Source organism: Henckelia pumila, chromosome 3, assembly GCF_033568475.1.
Source record: "Henckelia pumila isolate YLH828 chromosome 3, ASM3356847v2, whole genome shotgun sequence".
Classification (NCBI taxonomy): domain Eukaryota; kingdom Viridiplantae; phylum Streptophyta; class Magnoliopsida; order Lamiales; family Gesneriaceae; genus Henckelia; species Henckelia pumila.
The window spans coordinates 155698246-155719705 of NC_133122.1; the positions used below are offsets into that span (position 1 = coordinate 155698246).

A 21460-nucleotide genomic window follows, 5' to 3' on the forward strand; every position below is an offset into this window, starting at 1 on the left:
TAGAAAATTTTCAACCATATCATGAAATATAGCAGTCATGCATCTCTGAAAAGTTGTAGGAGCATTACAAAGACCAAAAGGCATACGTCTATAGGCAAACGTACCATATGGGCTAGTGAAAGTTGTTTTATCCTGATCTTCAGGTGCAATCGCAATTTGATTGTATCCTGAATACCCATCTAAAAAGCAATAAAATTCATACCCAGCAAGCCTTTCTAGCATTTGGTCAATGAATGGGAGGGGAAAATGATCTTTACGGGTTGCGTCATTCAATTTCCTATAATGTATACACACGTCAACCTATAACTGTCCTAGTAGGTATCAACTCATTCTGTTTCATTCTTAATGACAGTTATCCCCCCTTTTTTCGGTACACATTGAATCGGATTAACCCATGCACTATAAAAAATGGGATAAATAATACCTGCATCCAGAAGTTTTATCGTTTCCGCTTTCACCACTTCTTGCATCTTGGGATTTAACCTCCTCTGTGGTTGGACCAAGGGGTTGATGCTCTCTTCCATTAGGATTTTATGCATTCAGATGGATGGATTAATGCCTTTGATATCTGCTACCTTCCAGACAAATACACTCTTGTGATTTTTGAGAACATCCAGCAATCTGGCCTCCATTTCACCTGTCAAAGAAGAAGAAATTATGAAAGGTAAATTTTCATTCTCACCTAAAAATACATATTTCAGATGAGCTGGTAGTGGTTTCAATTCAATAGTTGGCGGTTCTTCAAGACTTGGTTTCTTGAGGACTAAGTCCTTCCGGTCACCAAGATCTTCGAGTCTGAGCTTTCCACCTTTCTGCCATGACTCCTTATCATTCAAGTAAGTAGTCATCTCTTCTATTCCTTCATTGATTTCATCCTCATGAGTTGGAGATACAAGTGCAACTTCTAATGGTTCCTGAAACGTATCTTGCACATAATCATACAGAAGTGAGTCCACAACATCTATTTGAAAACACTCTTCATTATGTGCAGGATACGTTTCAGGAACCATTCTATTTGAAAACACTCTTCATTACTTTGTGAAAATTTTAGAGCATTAAACATATCAAAAGAGATTTTCTTCTCTCCCACTCTCAGAAGTAATTCTTCCTTTTGGACATCAATGAGTGCTTTCCCTGTCGCCAGGAAAGGTCTTCCCAGAATAAGTGGCATGTTCAATTCTTCCTCCATATCAAGTACCACAAAATCCACCGGGAAAATGAATTTCTTGACTTTCACCAGCACGTCTTCTATTATCCTTCTTAGATATTTGATAGACTTGTCCGCCAATTGCAATGACATCCTTGTGGATTTCGGCTCTCCCAAGCTCAGTTTTCTAAAAACAGAATATGGCATTAAGTTTATGCTAGCACCTAAATCACACAAATCCTTATGAAATTTCACATCATTAATAACACAAGGAATAGAGAAACTCCCTGGATCTTTTTGCTTCGGTGGGATCTTGTTCTAAACTAGTGTTGAGAAATTTTCTGTTAGACTGATCATTGCATGCTCCTCCAATTTTCTCTTGTTGGAGAGAATCTCCTTCAAGAACTTAGCATAGCTAGGCATTTGCATCAATGCGTCGGCGAAGGGGATATTTATATTCAATTTCTCGAATACTTCTAGAAATTTGGCAAATTGAGAGTCTATCTTGGCCTTCTTGAGAGCTGCAGGAAAAGGTGGTGGAATAACAATATTCGACTGTGATGTGGGTGGTTGTGTAGAAGTAGAAGACTTACCTGCAGTTTTCATTAATACAGCTGGTTCTGACTCTTTCTCGCCTTTGATTCTCTTTCCACTTCTTAATTAAACAGCCTTGACCTGCTCCTTTGGATTCTTTTCCGTGTCACTTGGCAAGGTACCCATCTCTCTGCTGGACATCGCTTTAGCTAACTGCCCTATATGATTTTCCAGATTATTAATCGATGCATCCTAATTCTGAATTCTTGTCTCAGTGGATGATATGAACTTCTGCATCATCTGTTCCATTCTTGAATTTTCCTCCTGATGTTGTTTTCCATAGTTCTGATTCCCATATGGCCTATTGTTCTGTCCTCCCCACAAAAAATTCAGATGCTGTTTCCACCCTGGATTGTATGTATTTCAGAATGGATCATTCCTAGGGCGGTTTTGATTCCCTACATGGTTTACCATTCCTCCCTCTGGCTGATATGATGGATTGCCTGTCTGAAAATCTTTCGTGAAGTGTTCAACACCACATTTCTCATACCACACTTCCTGAATACGCATCGCAGACTGCCCTAGAGTTAACTCTTCAATCCTCTTATTCATGACTTCAAGCTGAGCTGCTACTGAGGTGAATGCATCAACTTGATGCATTCCTGCGGGTCTCCTGGCTGCATTTCTATCGGATTGAGGGTGATAGCTACTGGATTCCATCTCCTCAATTAACTCATATCCATCTTCCGGTTATTTTAGTAACAAATTACCACCTGCAGCTGCATATAACATGGTGCGATTTGAGTGAGGAAGACCATAATAAAAATTTTGTACCACAAGACCGTCTGGTAGTTGGTGGTGTGGGCATCTCCTCAATAGATCTTTGTAGCGCTCCCATGCTTTGTATAGTGTTTCCTGTTCTCCTTGAGCAAAGGTTGTGATGTCAGCTCTTAGCTTCATCGATTTAGATGGTGGGAAGTATTTGGTGAGGAAAGCTTTGGAGAGATCATCCCAAGTGGTGATGGAACGTGCAGGTAGATTCGTTAGCCATGCTTTAGCCTTATCTCGAAACGAAAAAAGGAATAAACGCAAATGAATAGCGTCATCAGAAACTCCCTGCATCTTGAATGTTTCACAGATTTCTAGAAAATTTGTCAGGTGAGCATATGAGTCATCGATTGTCATCCCACCAAACTGGACTGTGTTTTGCACCATTTGAATGATAGCAGGATTTATTTCATAATGATTTGCTGGTATGGTTGGCCTGATGATGCTTGGTCTGGAATTTTTGATAGATGGCATAGCATTATCTAGCATTGACCTGTAGATAGGTGGTGCATTATTCTCAGCTTCTCCATCTCCACGTAGTCGTTCCTGTTCTGCCATTGCTTCTTTTTGTTGCCTTCTTCTCCTGCGAAAAGTTCTTTCAATTTCTGGATCAAAAGGCAAGAGTTCTGCTTTGGGTGAATGTTGCATGCACTGCAAGAGAATCCCGCAGTTCACAAATGAAACTAGTGATTAAAATTGAAGTAGAGAAAATTAAATAAGAAAAATTAAAGTAATCAATAGTCCCCGGCAACGGCGCCAAAAAGTTGATCGAGCAGATTCCAACACTTAAAATCAATATAAATATCTTCTTTTTATGCTCAACATTATCGCAAGTGCACGACTCAAGTTATAATAAAGTGTACTGAGTACGAGTATCGTCCTCAGGGACTATGTCACAATAATTAAATTATTTTATTTCTCTACCCAAAGTAACGAAATTTGATGATTGATTAAACTAAAATTTATAACTAAAGATCTCAACTTAAATAACTAAATCTAATGCAAATAATGAACCCAACTTTTCAAGATGGAGAAAATATAATATGAAAGGATTTTGTTGGAATTTCGGTTCATCTTCCCCCTAATTGAACTGGACGATTGAATCTTAATTTAATACACATAAATCTGACAGAAATTTCTGAAGTATAGACACTCTCTCTCGAGTTTATGCCAATCTAATTTAAGTTAATGAAACAATTAAATCTCTTAATTATTTATCATTACTGATTGCTTGACGTTCTTTGAATTCCTATAACTTTCAACCTGGTGGTCTATGGTTATCAACATATACTAAATATCATATCTCTATGCCTATGTTAAGTCCATGGATTTTATCACTCGTCCTAATCATGAATCTATCTCTCGACAGCAATTCACAACCTACGAATCTATGCTAAAGTTAGCTACTCTTCAACATAGAATAATAAACCATGATAAAATCAAATACTTGTATAAATCAAACTCAATTCGTCCAAAGATTCAATCACACACACATGTTTCGGGGTTCGGATCCCCTAAATTCCAACAAAATAAAAGTTTAGCTACTACAATTCATGATCATAAATTTCAAGCGAACAAATTTTCCAACATAAAAATCCAAAAAATTCGAAGAAGAAAAACTCCCAACGAGAAGAAGAAGTCTTCAATCTTCAGCAGCCGCCTCCGCTTCAATTCTCCGTGTATCTAACCCTTAAAACGTCTGAAAATATTCTATATAGATATTTCCCCTCAGAGTCGTTTCCAAATAAAACTCCCGAAATAAAATTTTCCAAAATTACGTGCGGGCGCTCGGTCTGCTCTTTTCTACTGACCGAGCGCTCCACTTCCTTCAATCTTTCTGCCTCTCCAATTAATTCCTGCGCTCGGTCTGCTCTTTTCTACCGACCGAGCGCACCCCCTTATGAATCCCAAAATTAGGATTTTTCTCATTTTCTTGCCAAATTAACCATAAATCAATAGGAGTGAACAAAACACACAGAAATACACTAAAATGCAACATAAAATAGATAAATACGAACAAGGTGACATGGAACGCATTCAAAACACAAAGAAAACAAGCAATAAAACACGGGAAAATGACTCCTATCAAACGTAGAACTAAAAGCATGCTATTGTCGATCGTTTGTACAAACTCTAGAGCTTTTGTATGAATTGTATGAAAAAAAATTTATGATTGATAATACATTTTTCATGTTTATTGGAGTTTATCATGTATGAAATTAAGTTGGAGTTGATTTAAGTCGAGAAAAATCTGTTTTCTTTTCTGCAGATCTATGCCCGCTCGATCGGTTGAATCTTACCGATCAAGCGAGCACCCCTAAAGCGGAAATCAGGGGAGGGAAATTTCTTGTCCGCTCGATTGGTAAGAATTTACCGATCGAGCGGGGGACTTTTCAGATTTGGGAAGAGGATTGGATTATCTTGCCCCTCGATCGGTAATGTTTTACCGATCGAGCAAGGCACTGAAAAAAAAAATTATCTTGATTTAAACTTTGATCTTGTAAGCTTATTGAATGAATTATTCTTAATTAGATGATTATAATCGAGTTCTCACATTAAGTGGTATCAGAGTGATAAGTTCTTGGTTGAACTAGAAGTGAGCGGGGTAGATCGAGTCCGGTTGAATTGGCTCCTCGCATGTGATTGAGTTATTTATTGATTATTAAATTTCATGCGAGCATGCTTTATTATTGAGAATTAATTGAATTACATGATTATGTGATTTAATTTATAAAGCATGGACTACTTGAGATATAACTGTTTTTGTTATCAACTGGTTTCCGAATTCTGAGAGGTTGAAAGGGCACCGAATTGCAGCGATTGAGATATCTTGTGTCCTAACCTTTGATTATCAGATAGGCCTCGTCGAGTAATTAACAGAAACCCACCGCTAGTTACTCCTCCGAATGAGTAAGCTAGTACTAAAACTGATCAGTTGGATGCCACAATGACTCCTATGGAAACCTTGCTGAAAAGGTTTCAGTCGTTTAACCCACCATTGTTGCAGGGTACAGAGAATACTGTTGACTGCGAGAGCTGGTTGGATAACATTGATCATTTGTTCGATTCCCTTGACTATTCTGATGACCGCAGAACCAGGTTGGTTATACATCAGCTGCGGGGTGTTGCTAAGAACTGGTGGATCACGATGAAGAGAGTCATGGAAAACTGAGGTACAGCTATTAACTAGAATATTTTCAAAACTGAATTTTATAAGCGTTTTTTCCCAGTTTCGTACCGAAAGGACAAGGGAGCCGAGTTTGCAATTCTGAGGCAGGGGAATTTTAATATTAAGGAGTATGTGGCCAAGTTTGATAGTTTGCTGATATTTGCACCGCACATTGCCGACAACGAAGAAGCAAAAGCCGATCAGTTCATTAATGGTTTGAACCCTGACATCTTCACGTTGGTAAACACTGCTAGGCCTGATAATTTTGCGGATGCCATGAATCATGCAAAAGGAGCTGAAGCAGGTTTGTGGAGACAGAGAGGAGCTCCAGTTGTGCCTCAATAGCCTAGTCAGTCTCAGAACCAGCCACCTCATTACCAGAATCAATCCTTTCAATTTTATAATGAACCACCGAGTTCTGAGGATGGTAGTAGTGGAGGTAATAGGAAGGATTACTATTATCCGAAATGGAAGCAGTTTAAGAATCACGGAAGCAATTCTTTGAGCTCTAGTGGCTCGAGGAAGTTCGGATTGGGACAGAGTTTGAGTCAGTCAGACATGTCTTGTGCCAATTGCGGAGGTCGTCACTCCAGTGATCAGTGTAGAAGTATTTTTGGAAGCTGTTATATCTGTAATCAGGCGGGGCACTTTGCCAGATCGTGTTCTCAGTGGGGCTCTGAGCAAGCACAGAGTGGAAGTTATTCGAGACAGGCAGCTCAGCCTGAACGACAAGCATCTACAGTCCACTCTTTCCAACCTCAGCAACATAATAGACAGGAAGGTAACCAGCATGCGAACCAACCTCCCAGATAGGAGGCACGAGTTTTTGCTCTGGCCGAGGATCAGGCTCAGGCTGCACCCGATAATCACATATCAGGTAAACGTTCAATTTGTGTTTTTATGCTCTTTTTGGACTGATAGATACTGGTGAGTCTCTTGCCTTCTTATTTAAGAATCTGTTTAATGTTTATCGTGCCTCTAAACTTTTGTTGAGTCGTTCGAATTGACGAATAATCCTGTAGTGTTATTAATTTTTCTATTAACCGGATCTTTCAGAAGTATTAGTTGAAGCTAGGAATTCTTATCGATGATTTCTTGTCTTTTTGGAATTAGAATTGTACTGATCATTCAGAGCTTTTGAGAATCGCATTTTAGATTTTGGTGCCGAGCAGTTGTATGTTATTCTACGATGTCTGAATTTCGATTGGATCGAGTTAAAATTTTCCTGGATTGTATGATCTGGTGATGGAATTTTGTTGATCAGCACTTCAGTATTCTTGAATTCGGTAAGGATGATATTTCAGTACTCGATATTTCTTCTCATCGATATTTTGATATAATCTTATTCAGAGGAATCACGCTCTAGTCTAGACATTGAAGTAGCTGAATACACTCGAGGTTCAAGTTCTGATTCTGGATTTTGAGCTCACAATGATCTTATTGATTGGAAGATCTGACGTCTTTTCTTATGAGAAGAATTTCGTAATCTTTCTGATCTTAGTAGTTGAAGAATTGTTTTCGCAGACGGAACTGATTTTGGAGGCAAAGAAGAGGATTAGATTGTGAAGCTTTCTGGTTTCAAATTTATCTAATTTTTATCTGGGTATTGAATGCAACAGCTGATGTTGTGAGCCGAAAGTGTGAGACCTCGGTTTTAATAATCTAATATCGAAATAAACAGTAATTAAGCATAAAAGATCCAAGATTAAAAAGCAATAATTTTTTTGAAATGAACAGTGCCTCGCTCGATCGGTAAGATTCAACCGATCGAGCGAGCCAAAAGTTGCAAAGTTTCTGCCCGGGTAAAAACCAGCACCGCTCGATCGGTAAGATTCAACCGATCGAGCGGGCACTCTTTTTCAAAACAGAGAACAACCACAAAGGCCACCGCTCGATCGGTCAAATCTTACCGATCGAGTGATGACAGCACAAAACAAGGAAAACAGTAGAAATTTATGCTAAGCTCAAACCCAATACATTCAAATAATAATCATGCATTACAATCACAATCTCTCCAAATAATACATGAAGTTCTAGATTTGATCAAGTGCTCAAACGGATAGAACATGCAACGACAACATTTAACCATAAAGCTCACATATTCGATACAACATAAACAACGAAGTTCGAGATCTAAACATGTTCCAACATAAACTAGATAGACATGCTGACACGACTTCTAAACCAAGTCCCACAACCATCTCTCCCTCTTGATGCTTACCAGGTCTTCGCTGACTTGATCCTGACCCACCTATTTCCAAGTACACATACAAAATAAAGCAACAATCGGATAACTCTGTTGAGAATGATATTCCCAGTAAAAGCAACATAACAAGCAATACAAGTAATATATCAACATCATGCTTTCAAGACAACATAATCAAATTAAAACAAATGATATGCATGTCTTTAAAATCGGGATATAAATTCTGATAAACAAGAGATTGCTGCTATGCTTTTGGGATCTCGAGGATGAGATCACGTAACAACTCACTGACTCTCCCAATCGGGGTGGTGTCACGTATCCTAATCCCCTAGACTTTGGTGCGACTACAAGGAGTATGCTGACACTAGGTAAACTTCTACAACCCAGGCCACTCGCAGTATAGCCCCCAAAATGTCTAAATAAAAAGGACTGTTCTGCCCACTGAAATCAAGGGTTTGGCTCAAGATGAATGCATAAAAAAACATAAAGCATTTAAGCCATATAATAAAACTCAAATAACAAAATACTTGCTCCACATTCTAGAACACGTATTTAAGCATGTATGTGATTTTAAGGGAAAAATCAAGAACCAACTGTCTCGAGTATTCTATCCCACTAAATGATGACTGCTAGTATCTTTCGATACGATAGCTCCAACTCTGGATAAGCTACAATAAAAGGTTATATCAGAAACTATACAACCTAACAACAACAACGGCTCAAGTTAATCTCTTTATCGTTCTTCGTCCAACTCTTTGACGATCAACAACTGCTAACTCTGGGCTCGACAACTTCAAACGAATCTGTTCAGAGACAATAGATGATCAAAAAAGACGATCAAACTCACAAGCCCAAATTCTACGATTCAAACGGTTCAATTAATAGCTATAAACGGATCAAACCTGAAATGCAGACATCAGCATAATATCGATATCAACTCATATCAATGCTAATACAACAATAAAGGCTCAAACCCAACAAATCTCAAAACTAAATTTTCAAAATAGGCTTCCAAAAATCATAACAAATCCGAACAACGCTCTAATTCAAAACCGACTGAGAATAAACGATCAAAACTCTGTCAAGAACTACATAACCGAAACTCAATCGATTCTAAAAACATACAAAAATAGAATTCTAACTGCTCGAAGGAAAACTTACTATATAACGGAGCTCTCGCTGCTGTGATTGCTAATCTGCCTTCAAAGATAAATTCCAACGGATGGATCAAGCTCGGACTGAAATCTGGAAGCTTGGAAGTACTTGAAGGCGTTAACAATGGAGGGGAACCAAGATGGGGAAGAAGATGGTGTGAATGAGGACTAGTCAACTAGAGCAGATAATATATTAAACTCCAATTTTGCACTTTAGTCCATGAAATTTTCAAAATTTGCAAAATAGACCCTGATCAAAATCAAGTCGGCTCTTGAAATCTGTAATCTCCGATTAATTCAAATAAGCTCAATTAAGATAAAATCGGGGCGTTACAGAAAGATTGTGATTATTTTATGTACTATCGGTATTTCTCTTTGATCGATGATTATTGCATTTCCGATTTAGAGTTTGATCAGCCTGATATTGAGATTCTATATGATTATTGAGTTACCGATTGATGAAGTCTGTTACTGTATTCCATGCAGAATGAATTTAGATGGGACAGATGATCGTTTTCTGTCAGAATTGTTGTCAGATTGAATGTTTTTGCCTAAGTCTGTCAGTTTAGACAGAGATCCTCGAATTACTCGTCATTTTGGCATAAACTTCGAAGAGAATTTTGTTTTTAGAATACTTCTTATTTCAATTTTTGTCCCCAGAACAACGGACAACCAGAATTGTTGAACCAAACTTTAGAATATATGTCATGTATTGTAGTGCTCGACTTAGCACTAGTTAGCAAAATTCTGGATTCATGTAGGGATTTTGTACAATCGACAGCTAACAGATGGTTATCTTGATGACATATTTCTAAGAATTGTACGAGAAGAGATGAAAATCTCTTTTATTGGAGATGATTTTTGAGTCACCTGAGTTAGAACCAGATGTGGTTCGATGTTGACTGAACATGGAAGGATTAATCTGACAAGAACGTAGAAGATTTTGGTTAGATAGCGGAGCCGATACGGATTTGAAGAAGAGCTTTGGGAGACAGAGTCCGACTTGAGGCAGCAAGTTCTAGACTTATCTTTGAGAAGGGAATTCTTATTGCAGTCTTTTGATTCTATATCGTCTTATGTGATTGACTCTTATTGATTTCGAGGACGAAATCTATTCTTAGAGGGAGAGAATTGTATTGCCCCAAATTTATCTTAATTGACTTTATTTGAGATAATAAGAGATTATAGAAGTCGAGGGCCGATTTGATTTTTATCGGGGTCTATTTTGTAAATTTCATAATTTTCAGGGACTAAAATGCAAATTTTGGATTTGTTAGATATTTATAAGCTCTTTGACTTCTTCAACTTCATTCCCTTCCCCTCCAAGCCGTCTCCCTCCATTGAAGGCGCCTCCAAGCTTTCCCAAGCTTTGTGATTTCAGTTTTTGCTCGATCCGTCCATTAGAATTTATTTCTGAAGGCAGATTAGCGATCACAGCAGCGAGAGATTCGTTCTATCGTAAGTTTTTCTTCGATCAGTTAGACTTCTATTTTTGGATGTTGTTAGAATCGATTGAGTTTCGGTTATGTCATTCTTGAGATAGTTCTTATCGATTATTCTCAGTCGGTTTTGAAATAGAGCGTCGTTAGGATTTGTTAGGATTTTTGGAGGCATAATTCAAAAATGAGGATTTTGAGATTTTATTTGTTGAGTTTTGTTTGTTTTTTTTGAGATAGTTATTGAGTTATTGGTTCGAGTTTCTGCTTTCTATGTTTCCGATTTGATCAGAATATAGCTGTTATGTCGCCGGTTTGACTTTTGGACTATAGTTTGGTTTGAATTGGGTTGAGCCGTTTTGAGTCGAGTTTGATGTCAATTTTGATCTTGAACCTTTATTATTTCTTTTACAGATTCATTTGAAGGTCGTGAGTTGCGAGATTTCAGAATTTTAATAGTTCTAGAGATTGGAGCCATTATAGTATCGATTTTCTTATTTTCTTATTATCAATAAAGGATATTAGAATGAATCTTAATTGAGGAATCTTTGTTGTTTCTAGGTTTTGGAGCATTGACGTATTGAGAAAAGGTATAAGATGACTTAGACTTGAATGGAATGAGTGACTCGAATCCGAATTGATTCGAGTGTTCCGAAGAAATCACATACTTGCATGTTAACTGATTTGCTTGATTTTAGTTGAATGAGTTATGTTTTGCATTGCATTCATATTGAGCCAAATGATTTATTTCATTTTGAATTAGACGTTCTGAGAATTATAGCAGGGGGCATTGGCAGGAGAATTACTGCAATGGCCGACTTAACCCTCTATAGTTGCTTCAGAGTCTAGAGGATTGAAGTACACATCTTCCACCTCGAAAGGGGAGTTCGGTGTGATTGTTTGTGGTATTTTATCCTCAGGATCCCAATAGAAGAAGAGAATAACCCGAGTACTTTTTGATTATCCAGACTTGATAATCCCGGACTTTAAAGACATGCACTTCATTTTAGATTCCTCTTGAATTGAATTTTTGATATTCGTATATCTTGAGTTGATATATTATTTGATATTGCATGTTTGTTGCTTATACTGAGAATATTATTCTCACCGAAGTTATCCGGTTGTTGTCTTATTTTTGTATGTGTGGATGGCAACAGGTGGGGCAGGACCGAGTCAGAGATCACATGAATAGATGGGATGTGATGATAGAGTGAGGACTCGATGTTAGAAGTCGAAATATGTATTCGAACTGGTTGTATTTCGATTGTGGAACGTGAATTAAAAGCATGCTCTATCTTGTCGATCGTTTGTATAAACTCTAGAGCTTTTGTATGAATTGTATGAGACTAAATTTATGATTGATAATGCATGTTGCATGTTGATTGGAGTTTATCATGTATGGAATTAAGTTGGAGTTGATTTAAGTCGAGCAAAATCTGTTTTCTTTTCTACAGATCTGTGCCCGCTCGATCGGTTGAATCTTACCGATCGAGCACGCACCCCTGAAGCGGAAATCAGGGGAGGGCAATTTCTTGTCCACTCGATCAGTAAGACTTTACCGATCGAGCGGGGGTTTTTCAGATTTGGGCAAAGGATTGGATTATCTTGCCCGCTCGATCGGTAATATTTTACCGATCGAGCGAGGCACTGAAAAAAATAAATAAATTTATCTTGTTTTAAGCTTGGCTCTTGCAAGCTTATTGAATAAATTATTCTTAATTAGATGATTAGAATCGAGGCCTCACAAGTTTATTGGTCTTCTTCACCAACCCCAGGACTGGTTTTGCTCGTCATTCTTCATCTCTTCCTCGTTCTTATCTGAGAGGTTGATTTGGTGGGTGAGTGAGTGATATGAGTGTCACTCAATAAATAGAGGAAAATTATCCGAGCTTTTAAATACATTTTTCAGAAACTTATAAACATATACAGAAATATAACAGAACTGAACATTTATATATTTAACAGAATACATAATCAAGTTATGCACCAATTTACTTATGAGTTTTGTGCTAACTGATACCAGCTTCTTATATGTTTATCCTCTAAAGGGTGAGGAATCAGAACAGAACAGAACAGAACAGAAACAGAACAGAGTGTTCATAATATATATTCCTACCGCTAGTTCACAAGTTTTAGTGCATTAGAAATCAGTTTCAAAATTCATACTTTGAATGCGTAACGTACATGCTGAAATCGTTTAAAACATAATATCATACTTTAAAACAGTAAGTCCACTTACAGTAGATTGCTAATCTGAATTTCGATTCGTCTTGCAACTCTGTCCTTGCCCGACTTAACACTTCTCCTTGATCGACTGAACTTACAACTGAACGCTCAAACTCACTTTTGCGTGTGATTTGCTCAGAATATTATGTAACTTTTACTCAGAAATCTGAGTGTTATTTATAGGGAGAAATATGACTATTAGGCTCCTTATTAAATGCCATTATTTGTCATAATTTTGAATTAATGCGTCAGTTATAAATCTGGAGCAGCTGGGCTTTTAGTCTAGTTACTCGACTGGTCTGGTCAACTGGTCAATTCAGTTCAACTCAGTTCAGTTTACCTCAATCCAGTTTATCTCGATTCAGCCTACCTTATTTCTGTCTACTTCAGTTCAATTTACTGAAATCAGTTTTACTAAAAATTTGGGTTCTCACAATGCATATATTCATCTTAAAATATAAAAAAAAAACAATAACCAAAAAGCAAAAGATTTTATAGATTTGAGAGTCAAATTTATCAACTTGGATAGGTGAAATCTATTATTTTCTCCCTTTCTTGTACGCTGACAACACGAATTTACCGATTAAAAACACATATATTCTCTTTTCTCGCCATTCATAATTGAATTCTCGACCTGAAAATTCTTGTTGAATATTAATCCTCTTTGAATTGATCTAATCAGAGTATTCCACACGCAACAGAGGGCACTGATGGCTTTTTATCCTTTTTGTATCAAACCAATGAGCTATATATAAACTAGCACCTTCTTATTCTCTGAATCTAGAAAAAAATAATTAAAATAAAAAAAAATGAAGAATTTTGAGAATAAGCAATTAGATTGCACTTAAGCTCAGATCATATTGATGTTACTAGACACTCCTTAATGAAGAATATATATATATAAAAAATTGATTGATTACACGTTATTATTAAATTTTGGAGTTGATATTTACACTCCATTTTGTGTTATCTACACTCCACTTCATGTGTAAAAAATGTGTCCAATTTACTCACAAGTGGAGTGCAAATAACACAAAATGGAGTGTAAATATCAACTCCCTTAAATTTTTGATCAATATAAGGCCAAGGAAGGTCACCGTCCACCAAAATTTTTAATTTTTAAATATTATATATATATATACATATATATATATTAATTTTGGAAGTGCAATATATAGAAATTGATTGTTTATACGTTATTATTCAATAACGGATCACTATAAGGCCAAGGAAGGTCAAGATCCCCCAATTTTTTTTTTAAATTTTATTACTTTATGTATTAATTTTTGAAAGAAATAAATATATCTTTTACTATTAATTAAGTTTGGCCACCTTATAAAAACTGTTTGTTGGTGTCTTGTTCTATTTTTCAAATGCCCAAAAATACCCTTTACACCCACATTCTTTTTCAACTACTTTCTTCTATCAGAATTTCTACCACAATTTTGACTATCTCAAAATCCATTATGCTGATTTTTATGTCATTTCAACTTTTTCACCTCCCACATCTTCCACTTTTGAGAAAAAAACATGATGTTTTTTCGTTACACACGCAATGCGTGTGCCCCTACTGCTAGTAACTAAATTAATGGTCCGCTCAAATAATTGAAAAGAACATGTGTACATTTGTGATACCCAGAATTAGAGGTGTCAAAACGGGTCGGCCCACAACCCATCGCAACTGTTCGGCCCACCTTTTAGGCGGGTTGAGAAAACACCAACCCAACCCACCTATTTTAGGTGGCGCGACGGGCCAACCCAGCGGACCTATGTGTAATTTGAAGGATTTTGGAGGGCCAACCCGTAACCTATCACAACCCACAATTAGGCGGGCCAGGCCGACCCACCTTTAGACGGGTTGGAAAATTGTCAATCCAACCCACCTATTTTGTATGGATGGGCGGGCCAATCCGACGAGCCAAGCCATTTTGGCACCTCTACCTAGAATCGAATCTTACATATCCCAACCTTTTCAAATTTTAAGTGTTTTGGTTTATTTATTATTTGATATTAATGTGGGATTGAACGTTTACTGTTTTATGAAAAACTATAGCAGGTAGTAAATGTGCAACTCAAATATTTTAAACCGCACAATAGCCTAAGAGACATGACTCGATCACAATATCAAGCAGAGAAAATAATTGCACTATTTGCAATCAATGAGAATCGAAGATGACATTAACTCTGATACCAATATTAAGATCGAACGCATGCCGCTTTACTAAAAGTTATAGCTGGTAGTAATGGTACAACTCAAACCTTTTAAATCACACATGTAATAACCAAAATTCTTATTTGAATAAATTATAATTTAAGACGTGATTAAAGAGTTGTTGATGAATTGATTAATTGAGGATCAACATGTGAGGATCCACCAACTAATCTAATTCAGATTATCTTATCCCAAGTAATACAACTAGACGAATGATATTGTGACATGTGTCAGATAAGATAAAGTTCGGATCCTCTGAACTAGTATGGATCCAGCCTATAAATAGGAGTCGATTTCACTGGTTTCCTTCACCGACTTCCCTAGGCTTCTCTCTCGAGTTGTATCCATATACCTTAGGTTTTTTATCCAGTTCTAAGACAGTTTACTGTTGGGAAGCTTCGAAGCTAGTGTTGGCTTGAGGAGCGGTCACCATCAGATCGAGACGTCGTCAACGGGTTCACGATGGTTGTAGGTATAACCCTAAACCCCTCAACGGTGAGTTAAGAAGCATGTTTAGTAATTCTGGATCTAGTATGATAGTAATTTCAGTATGTTGGTATTATTTAGGTTCAGACGAGTATACTTTTGTTAGATTTTGTAGCGAGGTACGCATAGTATACACACTTATATGTTGCATTCTTATATGTTGCATTATACCTGATTGATTGTTTTGGAAAATTATGCATGACATATTAGGTTGGACTTGATATTTTTGAGATATACCTCGTTTCGTTTGGGTCTCTCAGCCTTGTCTGTATTGTGGACGATTGGGTATCGAGAGCTACTGTGTCTGATGAGACTCGCGGGCTCTGATGACCTTGGACATTGTAGGCCCACGTCTTGTTGATGAGTATGGGAGACAAAACATTCCTAGAGTAGATCAGAGATTACACACTCAGGTGCCTCTAAACTGATCATGGGATTCTAGACTTGATCCTTGATATTCGAGCATATTGCATTTGCATACATCATTCATATCGGTTTGTATACTCGTACATTCTCGTATTGGGAAATTTTTGCTCACGTCCTTGTTTTCATCTTGGACACCCCATTCCATGGGGCAGGTCTTAGGTTGGACAGATTGGACGGCCAAGGTAGTGGCTAGAGCAAGTTGAGTTCTCGGTGGTGATTCGGTTGAAGTTTATTTGGTTTCTTGTATTCTCATGCAGAATTATGATTACTGTTGTGATTGTATTAATGTTAAGACTGAGATTATCATCTATTTTTGTTTGGGGTTTTAAATGTACTTAAATTGTTTTTTATGTTTATTTGATGTTGATAAATTTAATTATGCATGCTTATTAGTATATATGTTTAGTAGTGGTTCGGGTAAGAGCGCTACAACACAACAGCCTAAGCGTCATGGTAACTCATTTTTAAATCTTTTATTTTTTCCATGTGAGATAGGGGGTATCAAAATCAACCATCCTTCAGATTAACGTGAAGTCTTCATCACGACCTGACCCCTCGATCCACCAGCACCGAGAATCTAGAGGTGGCTCCTACGGGTTCAAGAGGTTGGTCCCATTATGTAGCACTTTACTCCGTAGGTTCAAGAGATGGCTCCCATGCACGTAGCATTTTTCCCTGCATAGCACTTATTTATCGGGGTCGGTCGGCAGGTGATTGTCACTGATACTATTCTGTCACATCTCGGGCCCAGTCCCGTGCCTGCACGACTACACAATGAGTCTCTATAGCAACTACTTCGTATTCCTCCTCGCTTTACGAAAATTATTAACCCAAGTTGCTATAGAAATTCATTATAGCCTATTATAAACTCATTTTTAAATCATTCATTTTTTTTCATGTGGGATAGAGGTATTATATTAAATATCCAAACAAGGAATTTTTCTCTCAAGAACTTAAAATTTTGAGTAAAAACAATTAGAAAATTGTTATATGTACATTAATGATGGTTACATGTTGGTTTACACAATATTCGTTTTGAAATTTCAAAATTATCCTTTGCATCTTATTTCAAAGAATTCTTTCAAAGGTGCATCTAGCTAGCATAGTTTTGTAATTGCAAATGCATGTAATGTGTAACTCAATATATAACCCTCATTACATGACATGTAGCATAACCCAAAAAAAATTTGTTTCATCATTTTTTATTATATTTATGTAACAAGATTATCGGTTTTGTAATGACGATTTTGTTGTTATATTATGGAAACTCGGTAAGTACCTATTAATTAGCTAGTATAAAAACTTATTGTATTTAAAATATAATGATGAATAAAAATTCTAGAAAAAATAAAAATATTTAGGCTCCGTTTGAACATGTACTTATAAAAAGTTTCAATTTGTACTTATAAAAAGTTTTTTAAAAGTGTTTCCAAATTTTTTTTATAAAATATTTTAAAAGTTGTTTTAAGAATAACTATGTGTTTGGACATCTATTCTATAAAAATATTTTAACATTTCAAAAGTAATGTTGTTCATCCTTGTACATAGTTCCAATCTAAAATCATCTTAAAACACCTCTCAAGTATTCTTTAAAAACTATACTTGGATATTTATACATACTTGTATGATAACTTGGGGCCAAATAATAACTTATTAAAGTAATATCAGTTTACAAAACTAATATTAGTGATTTCTATTAAAACTAATTTTTTATTCAACAAGTTGATAAAACAAGTTGCATCCTAAAACACATAACCAGAATAAACGAAACCAAAGAATGCAAATTCTGTGAGCCGAAAACTGGAACAACAAAACAAATCTTCAATAAGTCCACTAATATTAGTTCACAAGTTTTAGTGCATTAGAAATCAGTTTCGAAATTTATACTTTGAATGCATAACGTACATGCTGGAATCGTTTAAAACATAATATCGTACTTTAAAACAGTAAGTCCACTTACAGTAGATTGCTAATCTGAATTTCGATTCGTCTTGCAACTCTGTCCTTGCCCGACTTAACACTTCTCCTTGATCGACTGAACTTACAACTGAATGCTCAAACTTACTTTTGCGTGTGATTTGCTCATAATATTATGTAACTTTGACTCAGAAATCTGAGCGTTATTTCATAACCCAAAAAAAATTTGTTTCATCATTTTTTATTATATTTATGTAACAAGATTATCGGTTTTGTAATGACGATTTTGTTGTTATATTATGGAAACTCGGTAAGTACCTATTAATTAGCTAGTATAAAAACTTATTGTATTTAAAATATAATGATGAATAACAATTCTAGAAAAAATAAAAATACTTAGGCTCCGTTTGAACATGTACTTATAAAAAGTTTTAATTTGTACTTATAAAAAGTTTTTTAAAAGTGTTTCCAAAGTTTTTTTATAAAATATTTTAAAAGTTGTTTTAAGAATAACTATGTGTTTGGACATCGATTCTATAAAAAATATTTTAACATTTCAAAAGTAATGTTGTTCATCCTTGTACATAGTTCCAATCTATAATCATCTTAAAACACCTCTCAAGTATTCTTTAAAAACTATACTTGGATATTTATACATACTTGTATGATAACTTGGGGCCAAATAATAACTTATTAAAGTAATATCAGTTTACAAAACTAATATTAGTGATTTCTATTAAAACTAATTTTTTATTCAACAAGTTGATAAAACAAGTTGCATCCTAAAACATATAATCAGAATAAACGAAACCAAAGAATGCAAATTCTGTGAGCCGAAAACTGGAACAACAAAACAAATCTTCAATAAGTCCACTAATATTAGTTCACATGTTTTAGTGCATTAGAAATCAGTTTCGAAATTCATACTTTAAATGCATAACGTACATGCTGGAATCGTTTAAAACATAATATCATAATTTAAAACAGTAAGTCCACTTACAGTAGATTGCTAATCTGAATTTCGAATCGTCTTGCAACTCTGTCCTTACCCGGCTTAACACTTCTCCTTGATCGACTGAACTTACAACTGAACGCTCAAACTCACTTTTGCGTGTGATTTGCTCATAATATTATGTAACTTTTACTCAAAAATCTGAGCGTTATTTCATAACCCAAAAAAAATTTGTTTCATCATTTTTTATTATATTTATGTAACAAGATTATTGGTTTTGTAATGACGATTTTGTTGTTATATTATGGAAACTCGGTAAGTATCTATTAATTAGCTAGTATAAAAACTTATTGTATTTAAAATATAATGATGAATAACAATTCTAGAAAAAATAAAAATACTTAGACTCCGTTTGAACATGTACGTATAAAAAGTTTTAATTTGTACTTATAAAAAGTTTTTTAAAAGTGTTTCCAAATTTTTTTTATAAAATATTTTAAAAGTTGTTTTAAGAATAACTATGTGTTTGGACATCTATTCTATAAAAAATATTTTAACATTTTAAAAGTAATGTTGTTCATCCTTGTACATAGTTCCAATCTAAAATCATCTAAAAACACCTCTCAAGTATTCTTTAAAAACTATACTTGGATAATACTTTTTAAAAAATATTTTTCAAAACCATTTTACAAAAAATTTATCTAAACACATACTTTAAATTATTTTTCACTTATAAAAAATTAAAAATGTTTATAAAATACATGTCCAAACGGAACCTTCAGCTCTTCCAATTTTAATGTCAAGCTACGATCAATAATTTTTATTTTTAAATTATAATTACGAATAATCGAGTATTAATTTTAAATGCCATTTGATATATAATAAATTATATATCATAAAATAAGAGGTGAAAATTTGGTTTTGTGAAATTTCATATTGCAAATAGATCATGTATTAACAAAAAATTAACATGGTAGATTTGACCCTGCTAAACTAAGCTTTTCGGAGCAAAATGAAGGATGATTTTCTCTCCGATGCATTGATTATATTTATTGAAAGGGAAATTGCTACAGATTTTTATATTGATGTCATCATACATTGAAGACTTTGAAAATTTTAAGAAACGTCGAATTCCTTTCAACTAGAAATAGTTTTGTTAAAAACATTCCATTGATGCTTAGTTGAATATATATAATCGCTGGAATTTTTTTATTTTCTCATTTAATCTTTGAAAGGAATAAGTGACTTCTTGAGATTTGATTTATGATTTTTACCTTTCTATACTGTGATTATCTTTAGTTAGAATATTTGATTCATTTTATTTTAAAGAATTTTTTCCTGCTAAAAAACTTCTTTCCATATTGTATAGGAATCTAATTAAGCAATCCTATTAATTAAAGCTAGAAAACCTCTCCATATATACCCAAGGGATTGCTGCACCCAGATGGATCGATCAAAGAGAGAAGAGAGAATGTAGTAACCCGCATTTCTAATTAGTGATTAATGAGTAATTAATCACGTGATCATGTCTAGATTAAGTAAAAACATGATTAAGTAAGTTCCTGTTGGGACGGACTTCAGAAATGGATTCAGAGCACTCGAATTAGTTGAATTTGTTCAGCAAGATCGGACGGTCCGAAGAGGAGTTCGGATGATCCGAAGTGGATCAAAAGCTCCGTGCTAGAATCGGAGGCTCCGATCGAGATCGGACGCTCCGTCGGTAAGATCGGACGTTCCGATCTGGACCAGGGCTCACGTCATCGCTTACGTCAGCAAGGTGACGTCATGGCTGACGTAATATTGAGCGATCGGACGCTCCGAAGGTGCGATCGGAAGTTTCGATCGAGTTCGGACGATCCGAACCGGGTTCGGAGGCTCCGAATGTTGCCTATAAATAGAGGGTCCGAGAATTCATTTCTCACACCAATTTCCTCTCTTCTCTCTCGATTTCTAAGCCTTCTAACTCAGATCTAGGGAGGTCTAGGCATCCTACGGGGAATCCGAAAGTGACTTAGTGATCTAGACGTCGTCGCGGAGCTGCGGCCTAGTTTTGAGGCTATCGTCAGCAAAGGGCTAACGACGGACGCAGGTATAGCTTTGGCATCCTAAAAATATTTAAGAGTATGCAATAGCTTAGTTAAGGCTTTTAGAGCGTTTATAGTGATGCATGGACTTTTGCATGTGTAGACGCAGTAGATCAGACTTGTAGGCTTTGGACCTAGACGGGTGTGCTAGGAGTTGACCTGCAGTGTTAGAGGTACATAATTACTGACTGAGATAGCCGTCATGATATTTATACATATGTGTGTGATGCATGATGTATGTGCTGTATTGGCTATGTTTTATTGTTTTTAGCACATGCATATGTTTTTACGGAGACTGCATCGGGTATGATGTGAGTCATGACAGTTTCCATCAGTCGAGGCGATTCTTCCTGAGGATTCGTGTCTTGGGAATATACGAGTACCATGCGGAGTCGCTCTCTTGTCCGGTACTGTGTATTCCAGGCGCCATGAGTAAAGTGATTTAACCCTGATTTTTAAAGTCATGTGCATGCTCATATTTGTATTTATATCATTGCTTCCGTATTGAGCGTAGTCGCTCACGCCCTTTATGTTTCGTGTTTTTGGACACCTTGTGGCGGGTCAGGTCTGAGGCTAGACGGTCCCGGTGGTTCCCAGCAGGGTTGAGGTTGCTACCGTGCAGATGTAGTTTGTTAGGGATTCTGATACTCTAATTTCGATTTGGTTGTATAAAGAATTATACA

At 35.9% G+C, this 21460-nt stretch overlaps 1 protein-coding gene across 1 annotated transcript; it reads right to left on the minus strand.

The window, feature by feature from the left end:
- Window positions 1-539: 539 nt before the first annotated feature.
- LOC140889787 (uncharacterized) lies at window positions 540-1753 on the minus strand. The gene is made up of 4 exons (XM_073297513.1): window positions 1498-1753; window positions 1036-1371; window positions 683-925; window positions 540-637 (listed from the first exon to the last, which is right to left on the minus strand). Exons 1-4 carry the CDS (start codon window positions 1751-1753, stop codon window positions 540-542), a joined length of 933 nt encoding a protein of 310 aa, XP_073153614.1.
- Between the last annotated feature and the right edge of the window lie 19707 nt (window positions 1754-21460).

Excerpts from the sequence above, each read along its gene's own strand:
- LOC140889787 (XM_073297513.1), bottom strand. The coding sequence starts at position 1,753 with ATGAAAACTGCAGGTAAGTCTTCTACTTCTACACAACCACCCACATCA. Across the intron at positions 1,372-1,497 it reads GGAGGAGCATGCAATGATCA|GTGCTAGCATAAACTTAATG; the intron begins GTCTAACAGAAA and ends TGTGTGATTTAG. Across the intron at positions 926-1,035 it reads TGCTCTAAAATTTTCACAAA|ATACGTTTCAGGAACCATTA; the intron begins GTAATGAAGAGT and ends ATTATGTGCAAG.